Genomic DNA, 15,281 nt, shown 5'->3' on the forward strand with positions numbered 1-15,281 from the left:
AAGTATAATTTAATTTATATTCGGATCTACGTTGTTTCAATTCCCTAAGTTATTTAGAAATATATTTTAATCAATGAAAAATGGATGAGATCACATCAAATACATTTGTTTCAAAAGAATATGGTTTACTGCTATACAAGCTGATCTTGTTTAATTGCATTGCAGTGATCCTGAAAGCACTCAATACATAAGCAAAACACTGAGCTAAGTATATTATCTAATTTTATACTGCAATTAGTTAGTTTTGCACTCAATTGCAATATAAAATTATAGTTTCCTGTTCATATTAGATATTACTGGATATTAGAGAGAGTTGTATCGAAATTTCTTCAATGCAAAATAAACATGATGAGTAATGACTCTCATCATGCATACAAACCCAAGGAAAGAACTTGCTATGTGGCACCAGCTACGGAAGAGTAGCTCAATGTGAACTCAACTGCTCTCTGTATACAACTAGCAAGACTTGGATATATAGAGAGCAGTTGAGCTTACATCAAACTGCTCTTCTGTATTCACACATAAACTTTTGTTTACCTATGCTTAGGTAAAATAAGGATGAAAACAAGAATATATACTTTCCAACCCAGCGAAAAAACTGCTAAACTATATAACATCAAACTCTGGTCAGTGTTGAGTGTGATGTTGGTAGTACTGATTAGATTATGTTGTAAAACATTCAAATACTATATTTCAACTATGAAACAATAACAAATATGAAATATCTACTGTTACTCTTTTAGTCATTTCCACCTTTTTCCACATTGGCTGAAACTGAAACAAATCAAGTACTCTCCATTTAGTTTACCTGGAGGAAGTGTTGATGTATCCATAGCTTGCTGCTGATTGTTACTTGTTCCTTGTTGACTGTCATCTGGACTGTATGCTGGTGGTGGTGTTTCAGCTGCATGGAAAGGAGCAACATATATTATTGAAAGAATTTATAAAATCCATATAAAACCTGTTCTAAGAATGTAGTATAAATAAGTGCAAATAAACTGCATTGATTAATATCAAATAACACAGAAGTAACAAATACAGCACTATCACCCACACAGTATGAAAAAACATCTGATATAGAGTAACTGAAATAACATCCAAAAAGCAGATATGCAAAATATGGATGTAGTCTGGTCATAACTATTGGAGTTTTCATCATGCTATAATTATAAATGAATATGAAATATGAATATAAAATTACAAGTATCAAAGTAGTTGTAATTTTATATTCATCATCATATTATAATCATCATATTCGTTTTAAATCTTCACTGGTAAAGCACAATATATTCACTAATTGTGCTTTACCAATGAAATATTGGAATGATGAATTTATTTACCTGAAAATATACTAGAAGCAAATACAAAATATGAAAGTTTTGTCTACGCACAAGCATATATTCTTGAAATCATTCATCTTGTGATTTGAGCATCCGAATGAAAGCATAGGTATTTCATTTAGAAAGTTTCGATTTGTGCAAATCATCAGAGATTCAATAATCAAATTTTTGACTCGCACATAGCACAACTAATGCAATGGAGATATTGTTTTTAACGGTTTTGGCTAGCATCCACCCTACAGCATGGAAGAAAGCCCATATACAACCAGTTCCAAAAAGGAGATAAATGTTTACCATCAAGCTATCGACCTATTGCTCTCACATCAATTTTGTTTAAAGTAATGCAGTAAGTAATGGAGAGAGTTATGCTATCTAATTAGTGGCCAATGGTATGGATTTCAACGATCTAGATCCACAAGAGATCTCCTGGCTTATATCATGCACCTCTGGACCCATTCCATGGAAGGGTTTGGAGAAACCTGTGCCATTGCACTTGACATCTCCAAGGCTTTTGATTATGGTGTGGCATCAAGGACTTCTCAACAAGTTACCATCATTTGGAGTGCCTTCATCCTTGTGTAATTGGATTGCTGGTATCCCTCAGGGCTCTGTCAATTCATCCACTCTCTTCCTGATTTATATAAACAACCTGCTCTCATTGACTGCAAACCCTATTCATAGTTTTGCTGATGATGACACACTCCATGCATCCTACTCACATGAGAAGCTCGGTGTGCTCAAACATCTCGAGCTTCAAGATCATCTTTAATAAGCACCCTGAACACTGATCTCTACAGTATCCTTGATTAGGGTGAACACAATAATTCCTGGTCAACTTGAGTGCTTCTAAACACAGTTTTGCTTGTTTTCTTGCAAAAAAGACCTCGGATCTTCTCCACTTATGATAATGCTCAATTCACCAGTCAAGACCAAATCTCTCTTCTCAGATTGACTCTTACTCCAAACCTTTCCTGGCACAATCAACATCACTTCTATAACTTCATCAGCTTCCAAAAAACTTGCCATCCTTTTCCACTCAAGATAGTACTTCTCTGCTGATCTTGAGATATTATCAAGATATGTATTATTGAGATAATACATATCTCTAACAGGGTGCAACACGAGAAGGTGAGGATTGGACATTAGGTCAGGAACCCCAGTCAGTTCACCACATTCCTTAAAAGGCTATGTGGAGGTCTCATCCACATGGAGGTTGCAAGAAACCCTCCAGAACCATGCAAATACCTGAACAGAGAGGAGAGGGAGTGGATCCTTAGGAGAGCAGTTAAGGGCAGCTTCCAATAAGATTTGAAAGCAGTAGAGATATTTCTTTAGAGTTCTGGCTATTTTTTCCAACATGCCCCAGATATAGGAAAAGGTACATTTCTTATATCTGGGCCATGTTGGAAAAAATAGCCAGAACTCTTAATTCACAAGTCATCGTTCTTATGATGACTCAACATACAGATCACAGTAATGCTATTAAGAGTTCTGGCTATTGTGAGCATTACTGTGATCTGTATGTTGAGTCATCATAAGAACGATGACTTGTGACTGTCATTGTTACCTTGGACAAACTGGATGCTCTGTGAAAAAGAGAATACAAGAACACCAGTCTTACATTAGCAGCAGTAAATCTGAAAAATCTGGTTTGGCCGAGCACAGAATAGATACAGACCACAACATCCTATGATCTGAAACATGCCTGCTTCATCGGTGTCAGTATAAATTTGAACATTTATTCAAACAAAGCACTGAAGCTAATGAATAATTAGTATTGGAATATTTCCTCAGTTATACCATTGCATTGTTTTATGTATAACACACACAGCTCTTCCTTTTTCAAATCATTCATTGTTCATGTTCAATTTTATAATTAACTATTGTCACCACTGATATTTCAGCCTGTAATATTCAGGCCTTAAATAAATGCTATTACTTATCCCTTGGGTTTTTTCATGTTAACTGAATAAACCTCACATGGCACAAGTATCTCTTAAACAACTGTTTATAATGGTGCCTTTCCAAGTGGAGTAACCAACATGGATAGCAAAACTGAATAAATCAATTATGTCAGGAGGAAAAACATTTTTAAGTAAAGTTAAAGTCTCAGAAAGGGGGATATTGGTAAATAAAGAGGCAACATCAAAGCTTACCATGATATCATTTAAAACTAAATTCTGAAATCAGCAGAATTTTTTTTAATGTAAGATGAAGTGTGACCAACAAGTGGGGGATAAAGATTTATCTGGCTAGTTTAAGGGGGGGGGGGGGTTTCAGTAGCATCTACTATGGGAATGGAGAGGGATATTGGGTTTATGAATTTTAGACGATCTGTATATTTGGGGAAGGGGTGGGCAGGCATTCCATAGTATATGCTACTGACTCTCCCCCCCCCCTTCAACTAGCCAAGACTCATCATAGGAGATCCATCATTCACACATTAGCCATTATTCACATAATACTTATCATATCTCTCCTTAAACACATTCACTAATGATGCACTCACAACCACCTCTAGCAATCTATTCCACTCATTCACAACCCTCCAAGCAATAAATCTAATTCTAATACCATTGCTAACCACACTCTTACACAATTTGCATGGGTGATCCCTTGTTCTCTCACATTCTGCCATGCAATGAAAAAAGTCTTCACTGTCAATCCTAAAAAAAAAAACCTTTAAAAATTTATATACTTCTATCATTTCTCCTCTTTTATGTCAATCAGCTAGCTTTTCAAGTCCACAGATGATCGATCTATTCTCATAGGAAGCATTCCATAGACCTGCCACAATTTTTGTCACTTGCTCTGGATTTCCTCTATCACTTCTTCCCCATGGAATCTGGGTATCCAGATTGCTGGACTGCTGCATGCAGATCAGATATGGTCTTACAAAAGCCTTTTACATGGGAACAACAACCTCTCTATCCCTGCTTGTTAGTGTGTTCTTCAACAGCTACATAATTTGATGTGCTTTGGTATTCTTTGCAATATGCCCACTAAACTCCCTGTCCACAACCACCACCCAAGTCTCTGCCATTTACCTGTGCCCCTACCACTAACCTCTTTAAGTCTTCCTGCAGGATCTCTTCATCACATTCATTTACCATTGTTCTTCCCAGTTGAGCATCATCAGCAAACACATCACTATCAGCCACTCTCTAATCCAAATACCTCTAGCTAAATCTTTATGGTCACTTACTGGCTACCCTTTATCTAACATAAAAAAATTCTGCTCATTTCAAATTATTAATCCAAAATTTAGTTTGAAATAATAATGATATCAATGATTCTTAGTCCAGCTAAGGCTAGCCAGCAGCACCAACTGAGGGCACCTCTCATAAAAATTTAGTCTTCTAATCTAATTTCTCCACTTATTGTATTGTGTGTTTTTATATGTGTGTTATTAAAGTTTTAATACTGTACCCTGACAATGTCTTTGTAACAGAGATGAAATATAGAAATGATTAAACTTATATTAAATTATTTTTCCATGCTATATTCATTCCATTAAAGCTATCTATGTGTTTAAATCAACATCTAATCCTAAACGCTTGTTCGAAATGAGATGAAGTAGGATGCCATCCCAGTTTTCTTCCCCAAAGTATTATATTATCTACTACCTTATCAGTATTTCTTGACAAAGTAGTGAACGATATTGTACAAGTATGAGAAATCATCACATGTGAGTTCTACTTACCAGGTAAACCAAATGGGCTATTAGGAGCAGAACTATTAATACTTGTTCCTGGAGATGGCACACTTAAAGAAGGAGCTGAGAGTGCACTACTTAGAGGAGTATTTGGAGGAGGAGTAGTGAAGCCTTGAGGAGAGAAACTAACATTGTGTGGCATTGAAGGTTCTGGAACAGGCTGAAAACTAGACAGCATTGGATGACCTGGAGGATATTCACTATGTCGTGGCACTAACACTGGTGGTAAAACTGAAATCATAAAATTACTAATTAGTCATACTGCTCCTGCTTAAAGGATTTTAAAAAATGCTAAAAGTATATAAAAAGATAAAAATACTTGTAAAAATATTATAATTGGTGTCTGATTCTAGGTCTAAGTGAAATTCTGCAAGTTCTGCCCTTTATCTACTGTTGTTCAATCTGTACATTCATAATGATATAATTTTTTATGTGACTCCCACCCATAAAAAGTTGTTATCATATAATGTATTAGTACTGTGGGTAGGCTAAGGGGTTTTGTTTTAATAATTATTATTTTTTATGTAAACTGTGAAATGTAAACTGTGAATAATGTGTACATATTCACAACATGGCAAAAGAAATATTCAAACTTCTTGATTGGAAAGAGAAAGATCCAAAAATAAATTAAGATATTCAAGCCATTTACACTTTGCAGATGACATAGTTATCTTTACTTCAACTGCGCATCAATTACGGGCTTGCATCCATGAACTCAAAATTGCTAGCAAAACAGCTGGCCTAAGGATAAACCTAAAGAAGACCCAGGTTATGTCTAATAGCTGTGTCCAATGAGAAATAATCAAAATCAATAATGATGAAACTGAACAAGTAGATCATTACATATTCTTAGAACAAAGGATATGAATGGAACAAAATATCATGGACGAAATTAAAAGATGCATGATGCTTGGGTGGAAAGCATTTGGAAAATTACAGTCAATTTTCAAAACCCAATTAACATTATACCTGAAAAGAAAAGATTTTAACCAATGGATTCTTCCTATATTGACATATGGCTGTGAAACATGAACACTAAATGCAAAGGAAATTCAAAACTTAAGAAAAACCCAATTTAGTATGGAAAGATGTATGTTTGGTATCACAAGACTGGATCACAAAAGGAATACTTGGATAAGAAATTAAACTGAAGTCTCTGACATCATAGGAAGAGTGAAACATCTGAAGGTAAATGAGCTGGGCATATTGCTCGAAGACAAGATCAATGATGGACAAAAGAAGTACTGGATTGGATTCCACAAAAGGAAAAATGACCATGACGCCAACCCGAATCATAGTGGATTGATGATATCATGAAATTTGAAGGGGCGGCAAGGGAAAGGGGAGCAACTGAGAGACAGTTTTGGAGTGATCTTGGAAAGGCCTTCATCCAGCAGTGTATTGACAATGGCTAATGATGTACACACACACACACATATACAAGGTAATAGCAGGCTCTTGCTCTGGAGTGCACTGTAAACACTTGAAACAAAAAGATCTTTCAGTTGCTTGCTCAAAGAGTTAACAAAAATGGTATCTTGCAGGAGAAAGCATTTTGTGTTATTGAATTTGCACCGTGTAATTCCATAATTATGGTTCAACGTAAATTTCCAATTTAAGAAAGAACCTCCTCGTCATAAGCACATTCATTCATGGTGCAAAGAATTTCAAGAAGGGGAATGTATCTGTAAAGGTAAAAGTACAGGTCATTCACATGTTTCTGAAGTTAATGTTAAACAAATTCAACAAACATTCGTACACAACCCAAGAAACTCCACATTCCGCACTAGCAATGAATTAGAAATTCCTCAAACAATGGTCTAACATGTTCTCAGGAAATGATTGCATATGAGAGGCTACAAGTTGCAGTTAATGCAGGCACTACACTCTGGGGACAAGAAAAAAGGTTAAACTTTTGAGTAAAAATGATGGATGACAAGGTAGACAATGCCTTTGCAGCATGACTCATCTTTTCACTAAAGTAGTGATGTGAACTGTCATAATAAAAGCATACGAGCACAAAACATCCATGTGCAAAAATTGAACATGAAAGACACACACACCAAAAGTGAACGTGTTTTGTGCCATTTCTCTCAGGAAAATTTATCGGTGGTGTTTTTTTCCCCCACTCCAAGGCAACAGTAACTGGGATGTCATACCTTGGTACATTACAAATCTGGTTGTTCCCTCAACTCAAAGACAACTCTGCTGACTTCATTTTCATGCAAGATGAGGCACAGCCTCAGTTTCACCATAATGCCCGTAATTTATCAACATAACTCTTCCCAACTGCTGGATGGGTCGAAGTAGGACAGATGACCTTGTCTCTGCAAGTGGGCACCCAGCTCCCACAGCCCTCATCCCTTGCAATTTTTATCTTTGAGAATTTGTTAAAAGATATTGCTTACGTGCTACCCCTTACAAACCACATTGCAAGAACTTTGGCACTGAATTGTAGCAGCAGTGAATTCAATTGCTGTCAACCAGTTACAGAGTCCAACAAGAAATGGACTATCGTTTTGATGTTTTTCATATTACAGGAGATGCATACATATAATGCCTAAATATCTGACAGTTTCCCTGTCAGGTGACGTATAACTCATGTTTATATTGCTGGAAATAAAGATTTCATAAACAAGTACAATCTGCTCTTTCATTTTGAATAACCCCGTATATATTTAAATTGTACATATTTGGTCTAATGTATTAAAATTAAGAACTTTTATTGCTAAAAGACCATAAGATATAATGATAAAATATACAAAGAGCCAACAAGTTTCACTAGCCACTGTCTAGCATTTTCAAGGCTGTACTGGTAGGAAACCAAATGCATCAAGTTACATGAAAAACATACACTTTAGTAACTGCTAGGCTGTTACATTTGATAATTCGTGTTTGATGGCGTGCATGCGTTCGAATGCTTCAGTCAGAAACCGGTACATGACCACATGTTGTGTAGTTTTTTGTATATTGTAGTTCTGTTAAATTGAGAGAAATGATGAGATTTTTCCATATGTTGTTAAGAATAATACCTTGATTTCTATTTAAATTATTGCCTGTAAGTAGCACCACAGCTGCTTCTTTGAAAGTTCTGTGTCTGTAGTCATTCTCGATGTAAGGCATAGAACTGTTTTTCCAATCTATAACGTGATTTGATGTTGAGAAATGATGAGTTAAACCAGATGTGATGATTCTATTGTGATTGACATCCCCCACATGTTCCTTCTGTCTTATTTCAAAACTTTTCTTTTCAGAGCTGTAAAGAAATAGATGTCCACGTCGCGAGTTGCACAGTCGATATATAGATGATTCAAAGTTGTCCAGAGTTACGAAAAGTTAAGACCGCGTAAGCCTAGTTCAACTCCAAAAGGAGCGTAGAAGAGGCAGATTATCGGAGAGGTCATACCAGATAGTTCAATCAGAAAAAGGTAAAGGCCCATGTGGAAAAACCCAAGAAAGAAAGGTACTGTAAAATATATCTAATGTTAACTAAAATTTGTCTGTGATAAGTATCATTATTCTAATACGGAACTGTTGAAGTGACCAAGAAAAATTTATACTAGGACTTTAGTATCCGACAGAATATATTAAAAATAAGCTGGCTAGTGTTAATGTTATGTGAATAATTAAGTGTCCTGAGAATTTTGCATGTCTATTGTGATGTATTGGAAAGTTAAAATGTCATAGTTGTGTGTTAGTGCAGAAAAAGGTTTAGTTAATCTACTTAAGTTTGAATAGTTAAATAGTGTGAATTAATCTTATTTGTCCATGTCAAGTGAATTTATGTGTTGAATTGTTATGGCGGCATGATTGTAATACTCACTATAGGATCATAGCCTAATTAATTGTAATAAGCTAATGTTAGTTTGTAAGTATTTAGTTTAGCATTAAATTGAGTAATCACAAAAATTGAATTGTACCATGTTAAGGAATTTAATAAACCTTTGTTTAATGATAAAACAGTTGTCTGAAATTGCTGTCCAATGCACCACTTGAAAAATATGAACCTAAAGAAACGAGATAAAGTGTCACGACTGCAACATTGTTTCACTTTCTGACATATTTCAGTTCTTTCTCCTTGTTTTTGTATATAATATCTTAAACTAAATATCCCAAAAGGCGCAGTATAAATACAAATATTAGGGGTACTAAGGGGAGAAATAACTTAGATATTAGTATAAGTTTTGGTGATATCTTGTGCGTAGATAACAGAAAAACATAGATAAGCGGGAATTGTTAGATAGAATAAAAAATTGTAAAATGGGACACAACAATGTGCATGCAGGCACTAACAATGAGAAAATGAGGCTGAAGAAGGCAACTGGCATTGGTCCTAGAGGTGCTCCCCTAGTGGGCTAAATTGGGTTGTCTTGGCTGTTGGGCTGATGTTCTTAGGATGCAAGCTTCCCAAATTTGGGGCAGTCTCATGCACCCAAGTTTGCTGAGATTTGGGAAGTTTTTTAGAGCTGAGGGGCCAATTCCAGGAACAATCTTTGATATTTATATTTGCTGCAGTAAAGTGGCTTTCTTCCAGCATATTCTGTGGTGGTATCTAGTGCATGGTCCGCAAGTCCTGAAGGAAGAAAGCCACTTTACTACACCGCAGCAAATATAAATATCAAAGATTATTCCCTGAATCAACCTCAGCTCTAAAAAACTTCCCAAACCTCAACAAATTTGAGTGCATGAGGCTGCCCCAAATTTGGGAAGCTTACATCCTAAGAACATCAACTCAACAGCCAAGACAACAAATTTAGCCTGTTGGGGGGCTAAATTGGTTGTCAAATGTACTGCTGACATTTGAAGGTGTTCTGAATGTCATAGTATTGTTGGACACAATCGTGCAGGCATGTGTATATTATGCCAAAGTTGGATAGCTGAAGAGTGACAATCAGATAAGTTATAGCTAAGGTTAACATTAAGATGAATTGGATTAAGGACAATTTAAGGACTGTTGATTCCACAATTTTTCTCTCCATTTCATTGTAGCATCTAAAAATGTTTTCTGATTTGGTTCAGATCATTACATGAATGACAAAATCTTCCTCATTAGGGTGAGAAGAGTTAAGAACATAATTAGATAGTATGCTGGCTCTAGTTCTGCCATATGTAATGTGTCTCACATGTTTTTTTTTCATATGCAACTCAATTGATTTCCCTGTTTGATCAAAATAATGCACTCTGCAGTTATAAAAAAGATGATCAACTCCTGGATACTTTAGACTGTCATGTTTTAGTTTAGGTGTACCAAGTAAGGAATGCTAATTATATATTGGGTTTTATCCTTTATCCAAGTGTAAGCAAACAAAGTTTGCGCCTGAAGTACTTTCAGGACTGAGGCAACTCGTGGTAAAGGGGGATGCAAGTTCTCATCACTTGCCTTAGTATCTCCCATAATGCAAAGCACATCTCCTTGCAGACATGTATACTGCTATGCATTAAGGCAGTGTTTCTCAAAGTGTGGTACGCGGACCACGGGGTCCACGAAAGGTCTTCAGGGGGTCTGTGGCAATTTTCGGCTATGCATCATTAACGCATGGAATAAAATTTAAGTTTGAGATCGTAAAACGTTCCTATTGTATCACTGAATAAGGTACAGAGACATCTGCAGGCTGTGTAATATGTTTCTCAACAAATAGTGCAATTAGAGACAACTGGGTAAAAATGAAACTAATGAATCGCATGACCCCTCCCACATAAAATGCTGTATAGTAGACAATCAAAACCATATGGTGCACCGGCAACATATGGTTTTGTTTGAGTGAATGTGTTAAAACTAAGAAATATATAGTGAATGTGTTTCAGATATTATATAAGGAATTCGGTTGAAGAGAATTAGCATTTCAACTGAACTGTTGGCTTGCTTTTGTCAATTAGTAGCGCGATCTTTTGTTAATACCGCACCAATCATATGGACGTCTTCATAGCTGCTTTATCTCTACTGGCGTACCATTGCTGTCTGTTTCGAGTTCTGCTTTCACTAGCCATTTGAAGGACTGTTCGTTAAATACAGTAATTTTTTTTTTAGCTTTCAAATTCTTAAGTATGGATCTTAGGAATTTGAATTATGGATCTTAAGAACTGGTTAAAGACTGGATTTTTAAAATGCGCAAAAGAAAGGAACATAGTAGATACAAGTAGCTGTTAGCAACAAGAAAATGTTGATATTGTATCTGGATCAAGTGAAATTGATAAGTGTGTGTCGTCTGACATCTCTAAAGAACCAACTAGGAAAAAGATGAGAAAACTTCGTAAGTACGATATAAATTACTTGAAATGTGGATTTTCATGGACGGGAAATGAAGAGGAACCTATTCCATTCTGTGTAATTTGCGGTGAAACTTTAAAAAATGAAAGCATGAAACCATGTATTTTAAATCGCCATTTTGAATCGAAACATAACAAATGCACACTTTATAAACATAATCAAAAACATAACACTTGACAAAGACGACTTATTAGTCAGTTTTGACGTTTCTGCCCTTTTCACTAATGTCCCCATCAATGACACAATTTTCCTACTACAGAACAAATTTCTGCCCGACATTACGGCCCTCTTTGCCCACGTACTAAAGTCTGGTTACTTCGTGTGGCAAAACAAATTCTACCTACAAAAGGAAGGTACAGCCATGGGCTCACCATTATCCCCCCCCCCAATCGCGAACTTCTACATGGAAACCTTTGAGCAAAGGGCTCTTGATTCCGCCACGCTTCGACCGACAATCTGGCTCAGATACGTTGACGACATGTTCGCGATCTGGCCGCACGGGCGACAAACGCTAAACACATTCCTCAGCCACCTAAACAAACAACACGAACGCATACAATTTACCATCGAAATCGAAAACCAAAATTCGCTCCCGTTCCTAGACACACTAGTAACACGTCTTCCTTCAGGCAGTCTATCCTTCACGGTCTACCGAAAACCGACACACACAGGCCAATACATAAATGCGAATTCATACCACCACCCAGCACAAAAATATGGAGTCATAAACACCCTCAAAAACAGAGCCACAACTATTTGCTCTAACCAGCAAGCCCTGAAACAAGAACTAAAAATCATTAGTGACACATTCATAAACAATGGCTATAATAAAAATACTGTCAATAAAATACTCTATAAAACCACAACAAAAACGAATCTAGATTATAGTAAAACCATAGCCATCCTATACATTAAAGGGTTATCAGAAAAAATCAACAGAATCCTACAACATTATAACCTCAATGCCACCTTTAAACCACCCACTAAACTTAAAACCATATTCAGCTCCTCTAAGGATCCTCTCCTCCCATTAGCACACCCTGGAGTCTATTGCATCTGCTGCACCTGTAACTTACCGTACATTGGTGAAACAGGACGGACAATCCCTATACACAAGAAAGAACACATTAGGCACATTAAATATAACCATTATGGTGAAGCAGGCCTCTCAGACCATGCACTGAACACCTTACACCAAATCAACTGGAAAAGCACCTGCTCCTTACGCCGCACAAAAACATGGTACGAAAGAAAATTTAAAGAATCCTGCGAAATCCTGATAAACCACCCAAATATCAACAACAAAGATGGTATGAAAATTCCAAGGATCTGGATGGCACACATTCAGCCAACCTAATATGAAAGATTCAACATAAGTCAGGACTCTAGCCAATCCGCTAGTATTAGAAACCTTTCCACTCCAACTGGCTGGAATGATGTTAATATATGTATATAGTAGACAACACAAATAATAGGACTCTAGCGTTGATGTATAATTTTTTTTTTTTTCCCACCAGAGGTCAGGCCAACAATTATGGTAGCGGTTAGTCAGTGTCTTTAACGAACCAGTATGATTGTAGTATAGCTTGTTTCTTGTGTATATTTGTACGCTCCAGAAGATGACCTTGACATAAAGGTCGAAACGTCGAATTGTAAAAAAAAAAAAAAAAAAAATTTTAGCAATGTTAAACTAAAGTTTTTATTCAAACATGGTAGTTGTCTCCATAATTTCCAAAAATGCATTCGGATCACCGTGCAAGCCTAAAAGAAAGGATAATGAATGCAAGGACAAACCTGTTGAATTTTTTCAAAATAAACTAAAAAATTTAAAAGAATCTCAAAAAGTGATGTCGATCGTGTCAGGAGGTGAAAACATAAAGGCTTTAGAAGCTTCATATCATGTGTCGCTATTAATAGCAAAAAGTGGTGCGGCGGAAACAATTGGTGAAACTTTGGTCAAGCTTGCAGCAAAAATAATAGTGGAAATTATGATCGGAGATAATGCAAAAAGATCTTTTGATAGGATTTGTCTTTCAAATAGTACCATTCATCGAAGAATCACTGAAATGGCTGAAAATATAAAACAAACATTGTTATCCAATATACGTAAGCGTCGTTATTATGCGTTGCTGGTAGATGAATCCACCGACATTACAAATTTTGCAAATCTTCTAGTGTTCATTAGGTACGAAAAAAATCAAAAAATTCATGACGACCTTTTATATTGCCAACCCTTGCCAGAACATACAACAGGAGAAGAAATATTCAACAGCATAAATACCTTTATGCATTAAAACAAGCTTGATTGGAAAAGTTGTGTTGGAATAAGCATGGATGGAGCGAAATCCATGGTCGGATCTAAAAACGGGCTTGTTTCAAGGATTCAAGCTGTCGCACCAAATGCAGTCGACACACTGCTGCATACACAGGGAGGCTTTGGCCACACATATGTCTACAGACCTAAGAAAAGTTCTTGATGAAGCTGTAAAAATCATAAATTATATTAAAGGCCGTCCTCTAAATGCCAGACTTTTCTCTCAACTTTGCAAAGAAATGGGAAGCAACTATACACAACTTCTTTTCCATACCGATGTTCGTTGGCTTTCTCGTGGAAAAGTTCTTACTCGTTTATTTGAACTTCAGAATGAACTACAAGTTTTTGTTGATGAAAAGTTTGAATTGAAAAATTATTTACATAATTGGAAATGGCTCAGTCAATTAGCATACCTGGCAGATATATTTACTGTATTAAATAGTCTTAATTTATCTTTACAAGGCAAGGAAATTTCTATATTTCATTTCCAAGATAAAGTGAACGGCACGTTGGCAAAAATGAAGTTATGGCAAAAGTGAGTTGATAATGGAGAATTTGACGCGTTTCCATCGCTTCATGAATAGCTTGCAAGTTCAAATGAACAAATTGATGATGATGTGAAAATTACTATCATTCAGCATTTAAAAAGCTTACAAATGAATCTAGAAAAGTATTTCCCTGAATTGAACATTAATATTGAGTGGATAAGATACCCTTTCAATAAAAACAAATTTATGCCAAAGGGTCTATCATCAATAGAAGAAGAACAACTTTTAGAACTAGCTTCTGATGGTTTCCTAAAAAATAAATATAGTGAGAATATGTTATCATCATTTTGGCTACAAATACAGAATGAATTTCCTGAATTAACAGATAAAGCTCTAAGGTTCATTTTTCTATTTCCAAGTTCATATCTGTGAAAAGTTGGATTTTCGGCCCTTGTAGATATTAAGATGAAGAAGTGGAATTGCATTATAGATGTCGAACCGCATCCGAGATTGAAATTAACAACTATAGAGCCAAATTTTGCTGAAATTTTATCTCACCATAAGCAATTTCACTCCTCTCATTGGTGATAAATTATTTCAAGTAAAACTTTATAGTATCTTTATAAAGTTTGTTCTATTAAAAATAAATCATATTTTTTGTTTACATGAACATATAAATTCAAATAAAATAAATATTTAATTTTTTAATATTTTAAATTAATTTATTAATTTTAATTAATTTATTCGTTTTAATTAATTTATATGTGAATTAATTAGGGTACTTGGTAATAATGAAAATTTAAGAAGGGGTCCACGGATATCTGAAGTTTGAGAAACACTGCATTAAGGGAAGGCCACTATCCAGAATGGTTTCGACCTTTATTGAGGTGCTGTTTAAGTAAAGACCTCTCTAAAAATTAGGCGGTCCCCCAGACCACTCACAATGAATGACCAAAGGACCGTCCAACTCAGCGTTGTTCCACTCGGTGACAGGCTCACCCCGTCATCGAGTGGAAGTAATGGAGAAGTCACATTTATCTATACGAGTTGCCAAAGGGTGTCACACCCTATTATTAAAATTCTCTGGATTAGAGATAAGTTTATGGAAGTTTTTTCACTTGGCTATACTACTAATTATATATTGGGTTTTATCCTT

At 35.8% G+C, this 15,281-nt stretch overlaps 1 protein-coding gene across 2 annotated transcripts in view; it reads right to left on the reverse strand.

The window, feature by feature from the left end:
* The window catches only part of LOC150097986 (protein mothers against dpp-like), a 139,281-nt gene that overhangs the window by 41,364 nt on the left and 82,636 nt on the right, over positions 1 to 15,281 (reverse strand). For both annotated transcript variants that reach the window (XM_090406493.1, XM_090406494.1), the window contains exons 4-5: positions 5,044 to 5,286; positions 809 to 904 (exon numbers count right to left, since the gene is read on the reverse strand). In XM_090406493.1, the coding sequence (XP_090262619.1) occupies positions 809 to 904; positions 5,044 to 5,286 (339 nt within the window). The remainder of the gene's footprint in view (positions 1 to 808; positions 905 to 5,043; positions 5,287 to 15,281) is intronic.

The sequence above is a fragment of the Typopeltis vanoorti genome, chromosome 16 (assembly GCF_054136105.1).
Source record: "Typopeltis vanoorti isolate ZY-2024b chromosome 16, IOZ_Tvanoo_1.0, whole genome shotgun sequence".
Lineage (NCBI taxonomy): Eukaryota > Metazoa > Arthropoda > Arachnida > Uropygi > Thelyphonidae > Typopeltis > Typopeltis vanoorti.